General features: G+C 40.1%; 1 protein-coding gene across 1 annotated transcript; it reads right to left on the bottom strand.

The window, feature by feature from the left end:
• Positions 1 to 1,521: 1,521 nt before the first annotated feature.
• Positions 1,522 to 23,957, bottom strand: LOC130559144 (cGMP-dependent protein kinase 2). Its single transcript, XM_057342052.1, has 19 exons — positions 23,907 to 23,957; positions 22,999 to 23,528; positions 21,474 to 21,640; positions 21,139 to 21,252; positions 20,715 to 20,820; positions 19,490 to 19,553; positions 19,319 to 19,396; positions 18,325 to 18,419; positions 17,663 to 17,731; positions 17,200 to 17,298; positions 16,972 to 17,122; positions 14,987 to 15,126; positions 13,476 to 13,565; positions 13,170 to 13,311; positions 7,296 to 7,459; positions 6,194 to 6,316; positions 5,883 to 5,945; positions 2,767 to 2,833; positions 1,522 to 2,652 (listed from the first exon to the last, which is right to left on the bottom strand). The coding sequence occupies exons 2-19, from the start codon at positions 23,484 to 23,486 to the stop codon at positions 2,557 to 2,559; spliced, it is 2,316 nt and encodes a 771-aa protein (XP_057198035.1). The 5' UTR covers positions 23,487 to 23,528; positions 23,907 to 23,957; the 3' UTR covers positions 1,522 to 2,556.
• Between the last annotated feature and the right edge of the window lie 622 nt (positions 23,958 to 24,579).

Below are 24,579 nucleotides of genomic sequence, written 5' to 3'. Positions count from 1 at the left end.
TGTTTAATAATTGTGTACAGTTGTAAAGGTTTCCTATCGCGTTTTAGAATGCTGAATGAAGGGTTTCTTCAGGTTCAAGCACGTAGGCTGATTTCAGACCACATTTTCTTAGAGAGTGCCTTAAAAAAGGTTTATTTTGCATACTCATTTGGTCACTTAACTCTTGACGTAGCTTTCTTGAACTAATATATACTGTATGGCCTATATTTTTTGAACAAAATATACATACGAAGAGACTGGTTCCAAAATGAGATAACACATCATGTTTTTTTTATTGTGCATTCCGATTCTTATGCATTCATATGCTACGATTAATTTCTTAGGGAGTGCCTTTAGAAAACGCTTATTTTGCACACTCACTTTGTCACTTAACTCTTGCGGCAACTTTCTTGAAGTAATATATATGTGAGGCCAGCTAGCGAAGAGCTGTGCAGCGTGTAAACCTCACTCGCTGACCAACAGAGACGCTCTAGCTAGAGGCTGCGGTCTTTAGCCTCTTCGTTAGAGTGCCTGCCCGTCTCCCATCCGGACCCATCTCGCTTCTAGGCCCGCGCAGAGCAGTTCGAGTAGTACCGATTACATATACAGCCTGTATTTTTTGAACATATTGAACAAAATGTAGGCTACATATGAAGAGATTGGTTCCAAAAACATCATGTTTTTTTATTGTGCGTTTCGATTAGTATCAATCAAACTGCGGTTGGTTTGTTTTGATTAAAGCCATAGTATCTCCACAAATACAGCCAGCTAACACAATAAAACATGCCAAAAACAGGATAACAAAATAAAAAACGTGATTTTAGAAATGTTTTAAAGAACGGAGTTATCTCATTTTGGAACCTAAGTCTTCATATACTGTACAATGGCACCGATTGATGTAAATAAACAGGCATTAAGCAAGGCGCGGGAAGAAAGGGAAAAACGTAAATAAAGTACCAATACAAATGACACATTTTCTGAGGAAGAGAGAAAAAACAAATACATAAATGATAAGGAAACTTGCAAAAGTAAAAAAAGACATTATAATAATTTACGACACTACTAGCAACACGCTATACATACTGTACGTTTTAAAGAGTGTTAAAACATGGTACAATGCATAAATAATGTTGCGGATTAATAGATAGTGTAAATAAACTTCCGCAAAGGTTACACATGTGTATCCTCGTGCATGACTCCTCAGAAAGCCTGTAAAATACTAAATGTTTAAGTTAGTTGCACTCTTTTAACCATGTTAAAACCAAGGCATCCTCCTGAATATCGCGATTCAGATCTGAGAACAGTTCCGTATTCTTTGACTGGTCACTGCTTTTATCTGGACACCATCGGAGCATTACAAACAGGATGTGAAAATGGGATCGTTTTATGGACAAGGAAAGTGAAACAAATAAAAACGTGCAGTCCGGGAGTGTTGTGTGGAAAAATTATTTAGCATTTACATAACGTAAATTTTAAAATATAATTAGCAGCATACAAAATAATCAGACATCACAGGAAAGATTTTCTCAGGTTGTTTTTAATAGGAAAATGCATCTCAATACTTGCAACTCAAAATTAAACATCTGGCATACAGCCGTTTTTGAAGATGATACATCAACCATTTCTTTTGGTGAAAAGTATTGGAGAGTGTGGTTTTGCACCATATGTTTCATAGAAGAACAGGTGTTTAGTAAATACATATAAAAGAAATAAAATTCAAAATCAAGATTGCATTAATAATAACAAGAATAAACAGTTTTGGCATTGCTCTTATCTTGTAACTTTTGTGCTGATTTTGTTCTGTCCCTGACTTTCTCTTGAATGAAACCAGTATAGTTTCCCATGTCAAATAAGGCGGAGCACACCTACCTATTACGCAATGGTGGCTCGAATGTTTTTATTGGTCTTCTGAAATATTCTACGCCTGACATTTTCAGTGACCTTGGGCACCAATGTGACCTTTAAAGCACCACCAATGCGCTTTAAAATGAAACAGGAAACTCATTAATATTCATGTATGCTCCGCCCAGTGTCACTGAAATCAGGCACAGAATACTTCAGAACACCGCTTACTTTATCATAGTGTTCTGTTTGGTTTGCAGCGCTTAACTGGTGAAACAAATTCAAATTTTTTGTTCGAAAGCATGTCACAGACGGTCGTTCTTCGCTTTCGAATGTAGTATGCCTGATCCTTTGAAAGTCAATGAATATCAGATATGAATTATTTTACACTTTGTCATTGCTTTTACAAACAACCATTGCTGGGTGTTTCTCTATTTTACTTAATCCATTTAATTTTGACTACTGTCTACTTTACCATGTCAGATGTTAGATACCGTTACCAACATAACATTAGTACAAAACAACAAACAGCTCAGTGAGTCAACATCCATACTGAGGTAACGCTGAGACTTCTGAGACATTCTTCGCCAATCACTTGATATGAGATTTGAGCACGTGTGTGGGCTGTCTTGATTTTGTGTGGTCCTTTGTTAACTTATAAAGTCAAACAGGCCAGAAAAGAGGTCTAAAAATACTTGGAGAACAAAGCGATGCTCTGCACAATATGACTTGTTCTCAGAAGTCTTTATCCCAGCCAGACAATTCATCTGGTGCTTCTTCAAGCTCAGGGGGAAACATGTCAAAGTGACTGTGATCCAGTGGCCCTTTCAGCTGGGGAAATAAGAGACATGACAGAACAGAAAAAACTACAGTAAGCGTGGCGAAACGACTCTTCTTTTAGTTCTCACACAATGTGACATGTGTAAAAACAGTGTTATGCTTCACCTCTCTCCTCAGAGGAGATGCCAGCTTCCTTCTTCTCAGTCCCTCCCAGTTGAAGCCTTGAAACCACCTAAGAGAATGAACATCAGTCAGAGACACATTCTTTCCAAGGAAAACATTTCAAGCGTAACCTACGCTACTTCCTAATAGTGCACTTCTTCATATTGATGTTTGGGATTCAACAACAAGGCTGAGTGGTTGTATCCTGAATCTTCATTAAAAAGACAGAACTCTTGGTCATCAGACCACACGTCGTTACCTGAACATGCATATTCATGAATGTATCAAGAGCATGCGCCTTCATTTGCATAATGCTCTGAACATCATTTACTAACATAATACAGACGATGTTGAGCCTCTGTTTGCTTTGTTTATGTTGCTCGAATCACCAACATTGCATGATCAGAATACTCAAGCATAATGATTATAAAAACAGCTTTCCAGAACAAATATACACAAATCCTAAACAATGTTGTTTGCATAATTAACTCCACTATATAATAGTACTGAGAGACCTTGTGTTTTGTGCTGAAATGAAAACACTGCAAACTGTATAAACTGCGCTATAGAAATAAAAAATGAGTTTAAGATACATTTGCTTGCTAAGGGAAACTTTTCATTGTATACAACATAAAATCTTTTCGAGATTAAAATTTTATTGTGGCATTCACAATGTACTGCATGTCTAACATTGCATAAAAACGAACTCACTCACATCTTAATAGACAGCAGCTCATAGCTACAATATTAAAATGAAAGGGATAGTTCACACAAAAATGAAAATTCATTTATTCTCCCTCATGTTATTCCAAACCTGTATGACTGTCTTTCTTCTGCTGAACACAAAAGGAGATATTGTAAAGATCAACACACTGGCCCCCATTGACACAAAACCACTGCGACATTTTCTAAAATATCTTCTTTTGTGTTCTGCAGAAGAAAGAAAGTCATACAAGTATGGGAATAACATGAGGGAGAATAAAGAGAAGTAAGAATTTTCATTTTGCGTGATGTAGCCTGCTGTCTGTGGCTTCAACGCTCTGTTGGAGAAGACAGCCGTGACTCTCATTTCGGCCTATAATTGCTTCCCCTGTGAAAACACACTGAGAATAATTTGGCAGGCTGGTTCAGCTAACCATTGTACTGTGACACAAAAGACACACACAGCAAAACACACTCGACAATAGACTACCTGTGATCATACACACGGATCAGTTAAGGGGATCTTATATTCACTAGTGCGGATAAATGAAACACAGTAGCCTGTACAGTAGATACTGTAAGAGCAAGGGCTCCAAGGTCTCTGAATGTCCCATTAAGCATCATTACAAGTGTGCAAGCAATGTAAGCAGCTGTCTGCTTATCTCCAGCAACAACACCACATCTGTAAAAGAACTGGATAAAGCCAAAGCAAAGCTTGTGTACCATTATTTCTGTTGACTGGCTAGACAGTTGATTTAGTGTATGTTTTATAGCAGGGGTCGGGAACCTTTTTTAACCAAAGAGCCATTGCAAAAACTATAACATCTTTCAATGTCTTCAATACTAATAACTTGATTTATGTCCAGAGCCTCACTTATGGTCCCTGTGGGGATCAATTGTTCTGTGCCTTCTTTAAGAGAACATGTCCACAAACAAGGCAAAAACAGTGAAACAAACGAAACAGATGAAATCTATGTAATTGAATTGCCACTGCTTTTACATCAAGGTGGTTATGAGGACTATATATTTCACATAGGTGTGTTTTTTCCACACATAAATCTCAAAACCTACTTCTGTTAATGGACTTATTAATGGAACGCTTAAGAAAAAAGATATCAGCTGACATTCTCGCCCAATGAGCATTTAAGCTGTGTCGTCAGCAAGTTGTTTCCCATCGTGCTTTTCATCAGCGCAGTCGGTGTAGAGCAACTGCGCCAGACTGTAGAATCCGATACAGCCGCCTGGCCTTCGCGAGAGTTTTTTGACACACGTCAGCATGACGTCAGAGCAAGGCGGACGTAACTCGGACACATTTCTTACCGGCATGCATCTCGCGCTGATCACCGGTGATCGGTTCTGCGCAGAATTTGGCCACCTCAAACGAGCCTGTTTTTTGCCGTTGATTAGTGTCGTGACACGGCTTGCGCATAGCACTGCATGCGTGTATTGGCCAGGACAACCTGAAATATTCATATATATTATGATGTTTTTAACGATCAAAAGTTGGTGAAGGGTAAGATACCTGGCGAGCCACATGATTTTTGAAAAGAGCCACGTGTGGCTCGCGAGCCATAGGTTCCCGACCACTGTTTTATAGGCTTAACATGATTGTCACAGCAAACTCACAGGGAGATTGTGAGTTAAATAAAGTTAGATTGTGAGTTATACAGTCATATGCTTGTGAAACACAAAAGGAGAAGTCTTTGCATTTTTGTGACTACAGCTGATTCACAATAGAGTCTATTTGACTTATATATTCCAAGTCTGCTGCTCTGAAACCTCATTTGCAATCATGTTCATTTTAGTTTTGACTTTAGTTGGTGTCAAAGGTCACTGTGTGATTTGGGATGAAGAATAAGATTTGAGTGATTTTGGGCTGTTCCTCACACATAATCTAAAGTTTAATGTGGTTTTATTTAAAGGGAATGAATTACTCACCCTCCAGTTGTTCTTTGTTTGGTTGAAAGATATATAGAAAGATATTTGGAAGAATGCTTGTAACCAAACAGTTCTTGGCCACCATTGATTACCATAGTAGGAAAAATGACAATGGTAGTCAAAAGTGCCCCTGAACTGTTTGCTTTCCTACTTCAAAATATCTTCTTTTGTGTTCAACAGAACAAAGAAATTAAAAAAAATCTTACTATGGTAGTCAATGGGGGCCAAGAACTGTTTAGTTACAAGCATTTGTCCAAATATCTTTCTCTGTGTTCATTAGAACAAAGACATTTGTAACAACTCGAAGGTGAGTAAATGATGACAGAATTTTTACTCTTGGGTGAACTGTTCCTTTAACTGTTGTTGTATGAAAAATGCCAGAATACAAACCAAATGTCCTCATTTTGTATTGCATGCAAGAAAGAAAGCCACACAGATATAAAGCAACAGTAAATACCAACTCTCATTTGTTGACCTACTTGTGTTTCTTGATTTCAATGATGCCGTTCTTCTTATTCCCAAGCCGTTCTGCTGGATTGAGTCTGATGACCGGGGAAATAAGTAAGAGGTTCTGACTGCTTTTATACAAGCCCAGAAACAGAAAAAGACTATGAATAGGCCTACATTAATATGCATGCACAGCTATGCATGGATATCGAAACTTACATCACATTATTTTGTATATAATGACAAGGTAAACAGAGATAGAACTTTTAAAGAATCTTGTCTTACATCTGATCAGTAAAAAGTGCAGTGTGATAGATATGCATCTAAAATGAGCGAGACATACTTGCAAAGCCTCCGTATGAGATCCTCGGGACGCTTGGTGATCCTCTTGGGAATGTCCACCTTCTCAATGCCATGCAGAACCATAGTGTAGATCCTGATTGGATCAGAACCTGTGAACGGGGGGCTGACAGTCGTGGGGCAGATGTTACATTTCAGAAAACTCATCATCAAATATAATTTTTATAAGGCAAATGTTGAGATGAGTCACTAAAACAAATATAATTAAGCTATACTCTTAAAAATAAAGGTGCTTAAAAGGTTCTTTACAGCGATGCCATAGAAGAACCATTTTTGTTTCCACAAAGAACCTTTTAGTCTGAGGTTTCTTATACCTTTTATAATCTGAAGAACATTTTTTCTCCACAAAGAACCTTTTGTGAAACGTGAAGGTTATTCAGATGTTATAGGTTCTTTACTGAACCATTTAGACAACAAAGGTTCTTCTATGGCTTCGTCAAGCATCTTTATTTTTAAGAGTGTACTGAAGCATATTTATCTTCTTAAAAAAAAGCAGGGTATGTGTTATTACACATACTGATCGCAATAGCCTCACTTATCCTTTATACTCTGTTGTCGTACTAATGCTGACTGAAGTCTCAAGATATGGAGCATGCTCTGGGAGCCAATGAAGGTTCATTTTACACTAGCCGACAATTTGATCTGATCAAGAGTGCATTACAATACGGGAGCCGAGCGTTTGGCAGCAGCACAGAATGCTGTGCCAGTTTAGCTACAGAACTGATTCTGTGAAGGTCTGGAAATGCTTTGCCCTTCAAAGGTGAAGAGTGTTATTTCTGGGCCACTACTGGCACCAAGTGTAATTGGTGCAAACAGTGGTTGCTTCCCAGCAGGTTTCCCAAACACGCTGTCTTATGGCCTCAGCAATCATGCTGGACTGCTCAAATTTGTTGAATTTATGGTGACGTGAGAGCATTCAATGAACAAAGCACCCAAGCACAAGAGGCAAAACTGGTCGTGCATTTTCAGTTTTCAACATCTACTGGGATGAGATATTAACATTTTGCTCTGTGCTTTTGATTCTAGGATAAGAGGGAATAAAAAACATTCAAAGACACACTTCACCTTCACAACAATATGATTACCTGCCAATCAGCAGCTCAAAAATAAGGATGCCCAAAGACCAGCAGTCAGCTCCAAAGTCATGACCCTTATTCATAATGACCTCCGGAGCCACATACTCAGGGGTTCCACAAAACGTCCAAGTCTTCTTGCCTAGTCCAATCTTTTTGGCAAAACCAAAATCAGTCTGAGAAAACACGGGATTCGAAAAAGTGAAGGTGAGAAAAAAGAAATTTGTGAATTGATCTCAGAATACAATGTACTTTACAATGGCCCCAAACAGTATTTATGAGCGGACACCTACAGTACAACACACACAAATGTATACATTATCAAACCAACTGCATTATCAAGCATTATCACATTATCAAGTCATTTGCAAACAAATAGCACACAATTTCTCAGAAGTCACTTAAATTCTCAAAGCTTTTGACAATTACTTTTAAACGAATAGCTCAGACAAAAATGAAAATTCTTTTTAATTATTTATTCACTCATGTCACTCCAAACATGTATGACTTTCTTTCTTCTGCAGAACACAAAAGAAAATATTTTGAAGAATGTTGGTGACCAAACAACATTGACCCCCATTGACTTGCTTTATATGGACACAAAACCACTGAGACATTTCTCAAAATATCTTCTTTTGTGTTCCACAATATACAGATTTAGAGCAACATGAGGGCTAATAAATGATGACAGAATTTCTATTTTTGTGTGAACTATCCCATAACTAACAGTTCCCCTGAAGTTATTAACATATTATTGGTAACATTTACAATAAGGTGTCACGTCTGGAGAGACAGGGAGAGAGAGAGACCCAAAAGCAGGTGGAACTTAAATGTTTATTATGATCAAAATGTCAAATAAGAGTCGCACTCGAGCCAAGCTCGGAAATAACGAAATGCAAGAGTAGTATGACAGGCTGGGGTCAGGCGATATGTGAACAGAGTCCTAAGGGGCAGCGCCAACTCAGAAGGTGGACAGGCAATGATCAACCGGGGTGCGAACTCTATCACGGGGGACAAGGCAACTCAAAAACGGGCAGGCAGTAAAAAAACCGAAGGGACAGTCCAAGGAGATCTGGCCGGTAATCACCAACCCGGATATGCCCGCACTGGACAGAAGACAAGGTTAGTTCACAAAAACAACAAGATGATGTACCTCAGTACAGGGGCAAGGCGAAGAGCAAAACACACTGGCGAGGAACAGAAGGACGGAGGCGAATATAACAGGGAAAGAATAACAAGCAAAGAGAGAACAGGTGCGCAAGAGAGCGTAATGATAGAGTGGCCGCAGCTGCGCGTGAGCAAACGAGGAAGAGTGCTAAAACAAAAACAAACGAAAGAGGAAAAGTGAGCCTGGATCAAACCCGAGTCCTGACATTACCCCCTCCCTTAGGCGCGGCTCCCAACGCACCCAATACCAGGTAGGCGTGGCTGCAATGGAATGCCTCGATGAGTGAGTGATCCAAAATGTCCCGGGCCGGGACCCAACATCTCTCCTTGGGGCCATAACCCTCCCAATCCACCAAGTACTGGAATCCCCGTCCACGTCGTCTGGAGTCCAGTATCTTCTTGACCTTGAAGGCGGGGGCGCCATCAATGACCAGAGGGGGTGGGGGTGAGATGGGAGATACAACTGGGGGTAAGTGGGGAGAATGAAGAACAGGTTTGATTTTAGATACATGAAATACTGGATGGTACCCGGCCCAGAGAGTTAGGCAAGAGAGTCCCCGCCGAGGGGACTGCCGCCTCCAGGGCCTGGGAAGGGAACAGGGGAGGCTGATACCCCAGACAGCACATGAACGGGGACAGCCCAGTCGACGACACCGGCACCGAGTTGTGAGCATATTCTGCCCACGTGAGCTGCTGGCTCCAAGATGCAGGATTATGGGAGGCCACGCAGCGGAGCATCCAACCAAGTTCCTGGTTGGCGCGCTCGGACTGGCTGTTGGTCTGTGGGTGGAATCCCGACGACAGATGCGCCAATCTGTCGTCAGAACTCCCGCCAGAACCGCAAACTAAACTGGGGACCTCTGTCAGAGACCACGTCCTCCGGAAGGCCGTGAATCCGGAAGACATGGTCGATGACCACCCGGGCAGTCTTCTTGGCAGAAGGGAGTTTAGATAGAGCGATTAAGTGAACCTCTTTAGAAAAGCGATCCACGACAGTGAGAACCACCGTATTGCCACTGGAAGACGGGAGTCCAACCACAAAATCCAGGGCAATATGAGACCAGGAGCGGGAAGGGATGGGAAGGGGTTGGAGTAGCCCGGGAGGAGGTAGACTAGAAGACCTGTTCTGGGCACAGACTGGGCATTGCCCCCACGAACTGGCAAACATCCTCCGCCATGGTCGGCCTCCAAAACCGCTGGCGGATGGCAGCCAGTGATCTCTTGGCTCCCGGATAACACGTGAGTCTGGAGGAGTGGCCCCAGCGGAGGACAGGAGCACGGACCGACTCATGGACAAAAAAAGACTCGCAGGGCACCTTCGAGGCGCCCTGACACCGGCCAGCGCTCGCCTGACCCGCTGTTCAAATCCCCAGGTGATTGCCCCCACCACCCGACCAGACGGTAAGATGGTATCTGGAGGGGGCGAATCCTCTGGGGGGGAAACACTGTGACAGCGCGTCAGGCTTGCCATTCTTAGAGCCCGGCCGATATGAGAGGGCAAAGTTAAAACGCCCGAAAAAGAGTGCCCAGCGAGCCTGCCTGGAATTCAGCCGTTTGGCCGACCGAATGTACTCCAGGTTCTTGTGGTCGGTCCACACAACAAAGGGGATGGTGGCTCCTTCCAACAAGTGGCGCCACTCCTCCAGGGCCAACCGGACTGCCAACAGCTCTCCATTGCTAATGTCGTAATTTCGTTCTGTGGGAGACAATCGGTGAGAAAAATAAGCACATGGGTGTAATTTTTGATCACCGGAGGAAACCTGGGAGAGAACCGCCCCAACGCCCACCTCAGAGGCATCAACCTCCACCACAAACTGCCGGGCCGGGTCAGGAGAGGTGAGAACGGGGGCTGAGACAAACCTATTCTTAAGCCTCCCAAAAGCCTCCTGAGCAGCGACCGTCCACGTGAACGGCGTCTTGGTGGAGGTTAAAGCGGAGAGGGGGGCCGCCACCTGCCCGAAGTTCCTGATGAATCGCCGATAAAAATTGGCGAAACCCATGAACTGTTGTAAAGTTTTGCGGGAAATATGTGGCGGCCAGTCAGAGATGGCTCTCACCTTGGCAGGGTCCATACTAATACCCTTCGGTGAGATAATGTGTCCCAAGAATGAAAGCAACTGGACATTGAACTCACACTTCTCCGCCTTCACGAACAGTTGATTCTCCAGCAGGCGCTGGAGCACTCGTCTGACGTGCTGAATGTGTAGTAGAGAAGTGGAAAAGATCAAAATGTCGTCCAGGTACACAAAGATGAACTTATTAATCATATCTCGCAGCACGTCATTGACGAGTGCCTGGAAGACAGCTGGGGTATTGGAGAGCCCAAACGGCATAACCAAGTATTCAAAATGCCCCGTGGGAGTATTGAAAGCCATCTTCCATTCATCCCCATTCCTAATCCGGACCAGATGATAGGCGTTGTGGAGATCTAGCTTCGTGAAGAACCTGGCTCCCTGCAAGAGCTCAAAGGCTGATGACATAAGCGGTAGGGGATACCGATTTTTAATGGTTATGTCATTAAGGCCTCTGTAATCTATGCAGGGACGCAAGGACCCATCTTTCTTCTTCACGAAGAAGAACCCCACACCAGCCAGAGAGGAAGAGGGATGAATGATGCCTGCTGCTACAGAATCTACCGGCGAGCTCCAGATTTTCCCGGACAGGAAGTGGCCTGATGACCCTGGCTGCCACAATAGAGACATAGTCCCTCATTAAGATGCCGTTGCTTCTCTTTAGCAGAAAGTCGTAATCTACCCAGTTGCATCGGCTTAGATTCCTCGTTGGAGGATTCCCCTTTCCTCATTACAAAGGGGGGTAAACGGAAATCCAACTGAGGTCTGGAGGACGCCTTGACTCGCCGACGCAAATCCATTCTGGTGTCGATGCGGACGGCGAGATCTATGAGATCATCAAGTTCATCAGGGGGATCTCGTGCATAAATTTCATCCTTGACCTCCTCCGTTAAACCCTCGAGAAAGTGTGCCACAAGAGCCTCCGCATTCCAGTGACAAGACGCCGCCAACGTGCGGAACTCAATGGCGTAATTGGTGACCGAACGCTTGCCTTGCCGGAGAACCGCCAGAAGTCGTGATGCCTCCTTGCCAAAGACTGAGCGATCGAAGATCTTGATCATCTCGGCTTTGAAATCTGAGAAGTCATAGCGGTATGCCGACTGTGCATCCCACATCGCCGCTCCCCAGTCCCGAGCTCTTCCGATCAACAGAGAGATCACGTAGGCAACCTTGGCCTCCTCGGTAGAATACGTGCGCGGTTGGAGGGAAAAGACGACCTCGCACTGGATAATAAATGCCCGGCATGAGGTTGGTTCGCCATCATACGGTGGGGGATTATTGACACTGGGCTCCTGAGAAATAGACCCAGGAAGAGAGGTACCCGCATGTGCAAGGTGTAGACGATCCAGTCGAGTGGTCACCTCGTGAAGTTGGGCAGATAGTGCCTCCACAGTCTGCCAGGTGGCCATCAGTCCTTCCTCATGCCGACCCAGCATTGCGCCTTGCAATTTGACAGCAGAGCGAAGAGGTGTTCTGTCCGCTGGGTCCATACTGGCCAGTGTGTTATGTGACGTCTGGAGAGACAGGGAGAGAGAGACCCAAAAGCAGGTGGAACTTAAATGTTTATTATGAGCAAAATTTCAAATTTGAGTCTCACTCGAGCCAAGCTCGGAAATAACGAAATGCAAGAGTAGTATGACAGGGTGGGTCAGGCGATATGTGAACACAGTCCAAAGGGGCAGCGCCAACTCAGAAGGTGGACAGGCAATGGTCAACCGGGGTGCGAACTCTAACGGGCAGGCAGTAGCAAAAACCGAAGGGACAGTCCAAGGAGATCTGGCCGGTAATCACCAACCCAGATACGCCCGCACTGGACAGAAGACATGGTTAGTTCACAAAAACAACAAGATGATGTACCTCAGTACAGGGGCAAGGCGAAGAGCAAAACTAGCAAAACACACTGGCGAGGAACAGAAGGACGGAGGCGAATATAACAGGGAAAGAATAACGAGCAAAGAGAGAACAGGTGCGCAAGAGAGCGTAATGATAGAGTGGCCGCAGCTGTGCGTGAGCGCATGTGGAAGAGTGCAAAAACAAAAACAAACGAAAGAGGAAAAGTGAGCCTGGATCAAACCCGAGTCCTGACATCAGGTGCTATTTGTTAACGATTAGTTAATCCATTAGCTAACATGAACTAACAATGAACAATACTTCTACAGCATTTATTAATCCTTGTCAATGTTCATGTCAATACAGTTATTCATGTTTGTTCATGGTGCATTAACTAATGTTAACAGTGACAACATTTGATTTTAATAATGTATTAGTAAATGCTGAAATTAACATGAATTTTTATTAATAAATGCTGTAGAAGTATTGTTCATTGTTAGTTCATGTTAGCTAATGCATTAACTAATTGTTCACAAATAGCACCTTATTGTAAAGTGTTACCATTATTATTTTGTTATCTAATTCCTACATTTGTAGGTGTGGTTTATGTTAACAAATGCCTTTGGGGCCATTTATATATTAGTTGGATGTATTAGATTAATATTATGAATCAACTGGCAATTTTGAGATTGTTTATGTGTCTGTTTTGTTATGTTGGTGTTTAAATCTAACATTAATTGTTTTCTATCAAGTATAACACTGGCTCAAAATAGTAGTCGACCACTAATACATATAGAACGTCTGCATATAAAATCACCATTTTGACGTAGCCTTCAGCATCCAGCAGCAGATTCTCTGGCTTCAGGTCTCTGTAAACAATGCCTGATCCGTGCAGGTAATCGAAAGCCTCCAGCACACATCCAGTGCAGAATCGGGCTGTAGCTTCATCAAAGCAGCCCCTAAATGAAATCACAGCAAGCTCATTTAAGAAACGTGTATTCTACCCTTACTGGCCATCGCGCCAAGCTATGAATTATTCATTCATATCATTCATGATTAAATGATGTTTATGAAAGACAGCAGGTTCTAATATGTTAAAAAAACGAAAACAACCTACACTCACATGTCCCTCAGCACGCTCCATAGTTCTCCTCCCAGACAGACCTCAAGCAGCATATAAACGTATTTATTGTCACGGAACGTCCGGAACAATCTGAAAAACACACTGTATATAGTGGACAATTTTCATGGAGAAAATGATCATAATTAATACAATTATTATAAGGATATGGGTCAAAGACGAAAAAGGGTTTAAGCTTAAAAACAATAAGTGTAATACTGCTTTAAATTGTTGTTGTTAAAAAAAGAAAACGTTTTAATTTAATTGCATTTTAGTTTTTCTGAGCAAAAAATAAATATCATACATTTTCTCTGACAAAAATGTCATTCTGGATAACAATCTTGTCAGGCATCTTTACAAAGAAAATCAATTTATGACATATTAAAAGACTAATTACTTTCACCCCAAATAATTAGTTGTAATTTTAAAAAAATTTTAAATTTGCAACTAGGTTTTGCCCATTTGTCAATAAGATTTTTTTACTCATTTAAAGCACAATAAAATGTAATATGCTCCCTTATTCTTTTATATATTTTAATGCGTACAAGCATGTTGTTTGACTTTGTACATAAATATTGTGTTACACTGAATGACAATGTAACATTATTTCAACCAGTATTCTCCGAAAACTTAGTTGAAACGATAAAGTAGACATTTTACTTCCATTTAATGTGCTTTCTATGGACATAAAATCACTTTTGTAAATGTCTTTTGATGAGGACATCTTAACGTCTTTGACCCATGTATATTTGTTAGTCATTTAACAGCAGATTAAGGTGTCTGTCTTTCAATGTCGCATCATGTTAACCTGCTGCATGTTATTCCAGCACTCAATTTAGGCACAGCACAAATTTGTGAACCTGATTTGCATAAATGCTGGATGGTGAATCCCGTGTTAAAATCACCCGGGCAGCATGTGCACATATATGACGCAGTGCAATTCATTCCCTTCTCATTCAACACTACCCAGCCAGCATTCATAAAGAGCTAGAAGTGTGTGTAAAGCCGCTCTAGCCTTTCGTCCACAAATGCCAGACAGCCGATAAAATGAGCTAGAGTACACACTCAAAGACAGGCTCTGAGATTCCCTGGGGAGTTTCTTAGCAACATGCAAAGCATATGCCCCCCTTTAACGAAACAGATGAAAAACCCACTGGCACACTGGGACCACTGCATCCATTGTAACCCAAATTACTTTATCAATATTTCATCTCAACAGCTTCTTATAGGGTTCTGTTTTCTCTACCACACGTGTTACACACGGTCTGAAGTATTAAAGACAAAGGTTTATTATTATTACTTCATGTATGAATACAGCAGCAACTATAAGGTTCTTGAGGTCTGAACTGTGCACTTAAAGGACAAAAGTGTGTGTCCACTGAATTGATGCACTTTAATTTCAAAGTGGACATATCATCAGTCGCATTAAATTCAGATTGAATGCATTAAGCACACTCAAACATCATTCATCATCATCAATCCCAAATATGAATTTTGTGAGCATTTACACTGACCTGACGATGAAGTTTGAATTGGTTTGCCGGAGGATGTTTTTTTCGGAATAGATGTGCTCCTGCTGTCTGCTGTCCACAATGTGCTTCTTTTTTATACACTTTAAAGCATACGCTGTATCTTCTGAATCTTTCATCTTGACCTGTATCATAGAACATTTGCAACAAACAAACAATGTAAATTATGACCATTTATTGATATTGGAAATCTGTGCCCAGGTGCACTAAAATACACTTAAAAAGTGCTTTATTTTCACACACTTATTTATGAATATACAATACAAAACTTAGTCTTTAGTACTTTTTAAGATCTACAGTAAGTGTACTCAACTGTGCTATTTTGAGACACAATGAATAGTACTAAAGACTTAATTTGTGGTATACAGACGCATCTCAAAACATTTGAATATCAGAATCAGAAAGAGCGTTATTGCCAAGTGTGCTTGGACACACAAGGAATTTGTCTTAGTGACAGAAGCTTCCAGTGCACATACAGGTTAAAAAAAGTGACAAGGCACAGGTAACAAAATGTAAAAAATAAATATGTGCGAGACAATACACATTTGACAAAAAGGACAATATTAGACAAAAGGACAATAGGCAGTATATTGTATGTACAGATGTGCTATATACAAATCAATCAAGTTATGCAGGGGGATGTGGATAGCTGAATATTATATCAACAACATATATATAATAAATATGAGTATATCGTTGTGTATTGCACGTGTTTTTATTGCACAGTAGAACATTTAACTGTTCATGAGGTAGATGGCCTGAGGGAAGAAACTTTAACTATGTCTGGCTCAGAATATCTTGAATAAGTTCTTTTTCTTTTGTAATTTGATAAAAAAAAAACTTTCCTATATTCTAGATTCATCACACACAAAGTGAAATATTTCAAGAGCTTTTTGTTTTAAATCTGATGGCTACGACTTCGAGCTACTATTTTGAGCTGTAAGTCGTAGCCAATAGAATGAAAACAAAACAAATTCAAACAAAAAAACTCATGAAATATTTCACTTTGTGCTCAATGAATCTAGAATATAAGAAAGTTTGTTTTTTGGAATTAAATTACAAAAGAAAAATAACTTGTTCATGACATTCTAATTTTTTGAGATGCGCCTTAATATTTGTAGTACACTGTAAAACTTTGCTGTAGTTTTGTAACTTACTGTAGATTTAATTTACAATTTTGTTTTAAACATAAACTTACCTAGTTCTAATATTTTCTTTCATAAAGCAAGACTAAATATCTAAATATCTATGTAAATAGCGTAATTTAAGAAGTTTTAAATATTTTGCTAGAAAACAAAACAAAAATGCTTAGGAAGAATGTCTTTTTTTGTAGTGTTGCTTTGCTAATGCCAGTAATGAGACCAGTCTCTTCTTGCTCATTTTGAATTTCAAAAGTCAAAGCGTTTTAATTTTGAAAGTCTTTTAAAGTAAAGTTTAACTCAAATTAAAAACAGAACTAATAGGAAAATAGTAATCAAGTAATCAAATCTACAGTAAGTTACTGGCAAACCAAAGTTTTAGTGTGTACAAACTTTTAATGTGTGAAAATAGAGCACTTGAAGTACACTTATGGAAGCGTACTAAGTTAAATAATGTGTATTTTTGTGCACTATTCTTTTTACCTAGGTGCTTAAACATCAAAACATGTATACATCTGAGCAAATGCTAAAAAACATACTTGTGTCAAATTTTCTAGGTTCATTTAAACGCTTGGATTTTTCCATATTTTATCCAACCATGGTTTGAAACATCCCAGCATTTTAAAGTTTAGAGACCGCTCTAATAAAAATATACTCTGATTACACAACCTCACATTAACTATAAGGTCCCTATAGGTTATTCGATGTGCTCTTATTATGCGTATGTATGTCTGTATGTGTATCATATAAATACAATACAATTGAGACTAGCCTGGTCTGCATCTGATGATCTTATGTGCTTGGTATATGAGGTATGGGTTAAAATCTAACCAGTTCCACTCTGCCAAAGCCTCCCATGCCTAATGTCGCCACTATTTGCAGTTCCTTTAGAAAGCTGCTACAGGACAAAGCAGCTGCCCTCTCCCTCAGTCTTCTGATCTCCGCCGCTTCAGGACCGCGTTCAGACAGAGGTGACTGAGACCTGCGTGGAGATCACTGTCTGAGAGTCACATACACGTATGTAACGCTTCTCTGTGGATGTGTATGAGATGCTCTTACGCTGCGTTTCTCCTCTCATCGCTCAGAGAGAGCTGTTCCACATACTCTCTCAGGTAGGCCTGTAGTTCCTCGTAGGTCCCCACCATCTGGTTAAAGTTACTGTTGAAATTCATAAGACAGTGTTAGTGAGTCAGGGATACAGGCTATAGTTTGTTGTTAGGTCACATCAGTCGATAAAAGATTATAGGATGTATAGGATCACATAACCAAAGAGAACGGGACATCACATTATATTGTTACATTGCCAGTTTGTGTACTTTAAACATATTGATTTAAAATTGTATTACTTTTTATCTTTTGATCTCTGAATACATACTATAATACTTTTAGAAAATAATATTTATAAAAGCAATAGGTTTCAACAGCATAGAAGCATTGGCTGCAGAATTAAAATAAAATCTCTCTTGCTATTGAAATCTCTGTTTTGTGAAAAGGCTTAGTAGTGGGAAAAAAAGTGACTTACTCTCTGTCCACAACCAAACACTGCGTGTCATCTTCCTTTGCAATGATATTAGCCGAGCGGACATCCTCACTGAAATGAAATTACAATACACACGTAATGTTGTTGTGACAGTGACAATACAGAGCACTTCATCAGAACATCATTAAACAACAAATAACCAAACGTGACCTCCTGTGTCTAGAGATGCTTTTCACCCTGTTGTTCATTTACTGTCACATCCATTTCGGATAATGTATAATGTAATCCGCTTGTTACATCGTGACGTAGGGAGTACCTTTTCCGGGTCATTCCAGATACAAATGCGCCTCGATAACGCAAGAGTTTACAGATGGTGTGGTGTCAATAGTGACCACGTTATAGAGAACGGTCAGATATTTCTGTTTTTAGGACCACCCTTTTAATTTGTTATGTGTTTCAGCTAGAGATAAACTAAAGGCCAGGCAACAGACAAGTGACCAATCCTGAGCGGTGACGTCACACATTTTGCCAGCAAGAGAACTCCGGTCCGAAGGTGTATACATGTCGTGGCGAACCAGGCTCAAGTGAAAATACTATAACTAACTATTGTAAGTTGTTGCCATGTACAATACACTTCATCTGTGTTTGGACTACAAAAGGGTATAATGACAATACAAAATTTGTGGTGTTATTGTTTTCCAAACCTTATGAGAGCTTTTTCTCCAAAATAATCACCAACTCCCAGAGTCTTAATCTCTTGAGGTTCAGAAAAGCCCTCTGTGGTCTGTGTTACAGACACCTGTCAAAAGAGAAAGAAAATCTCTTACATCTCATTACATCACTACTTTTTTATGGCTGTGTTTAAAAATGAATGAAAGCAGAGCAGCTTTACATCCCATGTCCCTGCATGTTAATATCAGACCAACTGAAAAGGTTTTTTGCATGTACAGGTACAGTATGGCCATGTAGGCATTGAGATGTGTTTTCAATACAAATGCAATTTGGTCACACACATTAACTCAAATACATATCAGATAAGTATGGATGTTTTTACATCTGTATTTAGTGCTGGCCACCTGGATCCTTAGAGACAGATGTTACAGTATACCAGATGTGAATGAGGTGTGCAGTCTGATCTCACATTCATGCATTTGTCAGAAGCATTGATAGGAAAAGTCACTGACAATGCATTAGAGGAATACACAGGGGCGGATTGACCAGTAGGACATTCTGTCAAAGTCCAGAACGGCCATCCCACCGATGGTCTAAGGCCGTGACCGGATGGTGGACCGGCCATCTGGAGTATCAGAACTTTTCCCAGTGGGCCGCTAATGTATGGGGCCGGAATGGATGCTTCGGCCGGACAGACGGAATGCACCCCCCCCTCACCCCCGTCGACAGAAATGGTGGAGGGCCTATGCAATCAAACACTTCCCCAACACCGATGTGGGCCGAAAACTCCAGGGCCGTTTTTGCTTTCCAGTCCGCCCCTGGCAATACATTATTACATCAGCATCATGCTCTGCCAGCTATAGAAAAGCATGTCACATCTTTTCACAGGATGGTTAAACGAAAGCATTGTGCACCGAACATGTTCACTGTCATTTTGTAATCAACAATCAAAACAACATTAAAAAAATCTGAACAATCAAACCTCACTAGAAAATGAAGAACAAGAATGCTGACAGTAATACTTACCTCTCCTTTAGCTATGATGAAGAAAGTGTTTCCTTCCTCACCCTCACGTATAATATACTCCCCTTTATCAAAATAATCCTATACAAACATAAATTTGATCTGATTATACTTCATTTTAGAAAATATACATGCACCAACATGAAATGGCACAATAAAGTGCTCAACACTTACAACTTCCAGACAGTCAACGATTCTGGCAAGTTTCTCCTCTGGCAGGTCTTTTAACAATGATACACTTAAAAACAAAGTAACAAGATTTGATATTTAGAAAGCAGGCTACAAACATGCATTTTTTGGTGCATAAAAATATACAGAGATTTTTAACAACTTTTTGACAATTTATGATGCACATCCAGTGAAATGTAAAATACACAGAAATGCATCTGAAATACATTTATTTTATGCTAAGTATACTGCAAATACATTTACATATTTATGTACGTAATAAAAATACCCTGCGATTGTACTTTGGATATATAATTTACTTCACGTCTGCTAAATTGGAACAACTCATTTTGTACTTAATGCACTTTAATTGTGCAGAAGTAGTGCTGATGTCCAACTAAACATATACTGAAGTACTGTATATCTGGATGTGCTAAAAGTGGAAATATTGCAAGTACACTAAATTAAGGATTAAGGATGAATCCTACAATCAATCCTATTATACACTAAAAAAAGTTTTTAAAATGCAGCAAAAACATTAAATTACAGAAATAAACTGTGAATTTACAAGTTGGGTGTAAAATAACATGAAAAACATGTAATTTTACTTCACAGTTTTTTCTGGTACCCCAGCTGCTGGAATATGACCTTTTTTACTGGATTTATTTTACAGAGTTCAATCCTATCAAAAGTTACATTCATTAATTCCATACATTAACACGTGTTAGGCTTTATATTACGAAATGTGCATTGTGCACAAGTAGTACTCTAAATAAAGTTGAATTATATTATTTATCAGTGAGTCTAAAGCAGTGGTTCTCAAACTGGGGGCCGTGGACCCCTGGGATTCCCCAAGATGGATCCAGGGGGGCCACAGATTTTGTGGCATTATATGAAATATAGACATGTATCATACATTTTATATAATCAAACATCAGAAAAATAAGACAACCAACCAAAAGTATTGATGTCCCAGGATTGTATAACAGAATTAGTTTTTGGTTGAATTAAAATGATAAGTTTAAGATAATTAGTTTTTATAAGGGTGGCCGCACAACGGAAACATTTGAGAACCACTGGTCTAAAGCTATATTTTAAATATCTTCACATTTTATAGCATCAAACAGCAATATACAGTAATAATCAGACTGGCATTAATCTCAAGCAGTCAAGCAGAAAAGTGTTTATGGGTCGTGATAAACATGTACAAATGCTGATGGCATGAATGCACCTGCGCAGGAAGCTGAAGTACTCCTCATGTCTGGCCTGAATGGATCTCATCATGATAGTTTGAAACGTCTGCCGGTCCAGAGCCCAGATGTGAGACTGAGTGACAGCTAATCAAACACAATCACCATCAATTCCACATCATGACACCGATTAAACAACATATACAAGTGGGTAGGAAAAAGTATTAGACCAAGCATAATCATATATTGTGTGTTCATAAATTAAACTGTAGTTAGATTATTTACTTTTTACAAGTACAGTTTCTTTAAAAGTGTGTGTGTGTGTGTGTGTGTGTGTGTGTGTGTGTGTGTGTGTGCGTGCGTGCGTGTGTGTGCGTGCGTGTGTGTGAGATGCGCGTGCGAGCGTGTATGTGTTACACTGAGAAAAAAAACATAAAATGTCCTGCTGTCCCTTTAAAAACACACCTTTGACTGTGGCAGTTCTTTTGCAGTTATAGAGAATAGCCAACTCTCCAAAGGCCGTCCCGGGACGCATCTGACCCAGCAACTTGCCATTTTGCATTACCTCTAACAAACCGTCTAAACAAACACAACAAATGAATCCATTTAAAACAGAAGGCACTTATGAAATCTAACAGAAATAACAGTGGCGGAGCATTACTCTATTTGCATTCCTTTGAGAAAATACCGGTGCTTACAAAGTTTGATAGAGGTCATTTACAGCATTTTGATCTGTAAAGCTGCTTTGACCTGAACAATTATGTGAGAGCATGAAGATGTCAATAACATTCAGACTGTACCTGCGAGAACATAAAGGAAGTTCCCCGGCTCTCCCTCCTGAATGACCAGCTGCTCAGCAGCGAAGATCTTCTCATACATGCAGTCCACCATTTCTCTCGTGTGCTGAGGCTCCAGCTTCTTCAGAAAGTCATTGTTCATGATGGCTTCATTGATCAGTTTCTTGGTGCTCCGGGTAGAAGAAGAAAAGTTTAATAACTGTAGAATCCAGTACCGTGTCTTTCTGAAATCTAGATTGGAATATCATTTTTGTACATAGCAGCACAAACATAATCACCCTACAGGAAAGCCACATGAAATTCACATGTGAACAAAAACTTGTGTGATCTCATGCATAACGTGGTGATACTGGATGCTATCCATGTTCACATGTTTTATGTGATCTCGTGAGTTTTACATTTCAAGTGATCTCAGGAATATACACACGAATGTGTTCCAGAACCACACATTTTGCAAGTGAATTTTTGCACATGTGACATTCGTGTTGTCCACATGTAATCACATGTTAAAAACGTGTGTGATTCATGTGTTTTTGTCTGTAAGGGCAATGTCATACATTTGCTTCATTTCAATTTACATGATAACTTCTCTTTGTTTAAAATGTTAAAAACTGCTTTTTATTTAAAAATTTAAAGGGAGAGTTCACCCTAAAATAAAATTTCTGTCATCATTTACTCACCCTCAAGTTGTTTCAAATCTGTATAAATGTCTTTGTTCTTATGAACACAGATAGATATTTGGACAAATGCTTGTAACCAAACAGTTCTTGGCCACCATTGACTTCCATAGTAGGAAAAATTACTTTATATATTTTTTGTTCTGTTGAACATAAAATGAGATATTTTGAAGAATGTAGGACAGCAAACCGTTCTGGGGCACTTTTGACTACCATTGTCATTTTTCCTACTATGGTAGTCAATGGGGTCCAAGAACTGTTTGGTTACAAGCATTCGTCCAAATAACTTTCTCAAAAATCTTTGTACAAAAATGATATATAGCGTTCTAAGAATATCAATCAAACTGCAGTAGGGTTGTTTTGATGAAGTAATAATAACTCAAAATAAAAAAACATCTTACAAACCCTAATAAGCTCTTCAAATGATGACAGATTTTCATTTTGTTCTGTGAACAACATTTTATAAAAGTCTGACAACACAACTGAACATCTAAAAATCGTGAGCCACGTCTGCATTTGGCTTGTCTGTTACTCATTATCATCTGAAACAGCGTGGTCTCTCCGTTGACCTCAAATGGACTTTATGAATGAATTATCACAGGAGATTTGCAGAGTGGCAACAAGCGCGTGTTTAATGAAAACAGTAATAATTCCTGTCTGTGCATACAGATGCCTCATCTTTTGTGTACCCTTGAGCCACTTCATCCCCTTCAGAGTGTGTTATGGAAATCCAGGCTTTCAAGCCCACTCTGGTGTTGGAGACACTACAAAGGCTCCTGTACCCTCCTTCCAAGAGAATCAGCCATCCAGTGGCTCTAATATGAAACAAAGAAGGTTTTCGGCACACTTACCCGGAGTCTTTGCGTACCCGTGCCCTCTCTGTTGAGCTGTGATGCACCCTGTGGTTGTGACAGAAGTGTCCTGATGTAGGTTCGGCTGAAACTCCCTCTTTGGCCTTAAGGCGTCTATGCACCTCCACAGCGACTCTGTGGAACCTGGTGGAGCCCTGGTTGATCACACTCAGGAGCCTGCAGCTGTGCCTCAGAGGGGCCGGCGGAGAACGTCCGAGGCTGTTATAACCAATAGCATCCTGGAGTTTATCGATTTGAGATACCTTTGCCTCCAACTCCCTTTGAAGGCTATGCAACCTCTTTTCCTGAGCACGGAGCTCCTGGTCTCTCCGTGCCAACTCGTCCTCCAATTGGGCAATCCTCATCTTCAGGTGCTCTGCTGACTCCCATACAGGTGCTTCTTTTATACTGGAGGCCAGACAGGTCTCCTCTAACCTAGAGGCTTTGATCGATCCATTCCCCATGATAAGAGAGTCACCAGGAACCATAGAGAGTCCTTTGGGCTTATAGATTTGTTTACTGGTTGGCCACTGAAATCAGAAGATACAGCTTTTCAGGATAATTCCATTTAATCTTCAGTTAGAAAAGCTTGTAAATTACATTTAATACGATTATTTTAAGTAGTATGCATACTTTTTTATGTGTTTACATTTATTTCAACAACAGCCAAGTGCAGTTAAACCTATAAAGCACGAGCACACACGTAAATTCATAAATGCGTTATTGTCTATATATAGGCCAATATATGATTTGGCTGAAGATGAACAAACAATAAGGCTGCATTTTCATGTTTTACTATGAACTATCCCAACGTCCAAACAAAATGTACCAAGGTGTAACGAAATTTGACCTAAATGTGATATTACATTAGATAAAATCCAGCAGACAGAGAGATGGATAGTACTCACCAGCTGTCCGCGCGCCGTGTAGTGGTTCAGTAATGATGCGCTCGCGCTGAGGACAGGACTCATCTCCAGTCTCAGTGCGCTTCGTGCTCGATCACATTCATTACGAGATGTGCTGGAACATTAACTCTAGTGACCTCTGGCGGTGAAAACATGATATAGGATGTGCTTTCTCAATGCTTCTGTATGTTACATGTGTAGTATACAGTATATAATGCATTACCGTTTTTTATTTCTTAATGGAAACTGTTATATTGTTTCACAAAAGTTAGTAAAGCGTTTAAGGTGAGCAATTCACCGCAAGAATTTTCTAAATTCACATTTAGAAAAACATGAACAGTTTTTAACCAAAAAGAGAATCAGAGTCGGTACATTTCAGTTATTTCTTTATTTCACAGACACAGTTCTGATGTCTTTTATGCAAAATAATCAAAAGGTTGGGAATAAAAGTTACAGATAGTGTCAGTATGAAAAAAAAACAAGAGTTAATGTTGATGTCTCCAGAAGCATATACACAATCAGCAATAATAAACTTTTACATCTTAATTCAATGCTGGATTGAAAAGAATAAATAAAAAAACCCTTAGTTAAAAGACTTCAACTTGTTAGTCAGACTGTGACCTAAAATGTAGGTGCGTGTAAACCACTTCGGAAAATGTAAACAACTCTGATCCAA

This window comes from Triplophysa rosa, linkage group LG9 (genome assembly GCF_024868665.1).
Source record: "Triplophysa rosa linkage group LG9, Trosa_1v2, whole genome shotgun sequence".
Lineage (NCBI taxonomy): Eukaryota > Metazoa > Chordata > Actinopteri > Cypriniformes > Nemacheilidae > Triplophysa > Triplophysa rosa.
Note: the sequence above shows the minus strand (reverse complement) of the source record. Positions and strands in the feature narration are given on the sequence as shown.

What these genes read in the sequence shown, in the direction of transcription:
- LOC130559144 (XM_057342052.1), bottom strand. Translation starts at nt 23,486, where the DNA reads ATGGTTCCTGGTGACTCTCTTATCATGGGGAATGGATCGATCAAAGCC. An exon ending in TCGTTGACTGTCTGGAAGTT is followed by an intron (nt 19,397 to 19,489) that starts GTAAGTGTTGAG and finishes ATGTTTGTATAG; the next exon opens with GATTATTTTGATAAAGGGGA. An exon ending in CTGAAGGCTACGTCAAAATG is followed by an intron (nt 7,460 to 13,169) that starts GTGATTTTATAT and finishes GTGTTTTCTCAG; the next exon opens with ACTGATTTTGGTTTTGCCAA.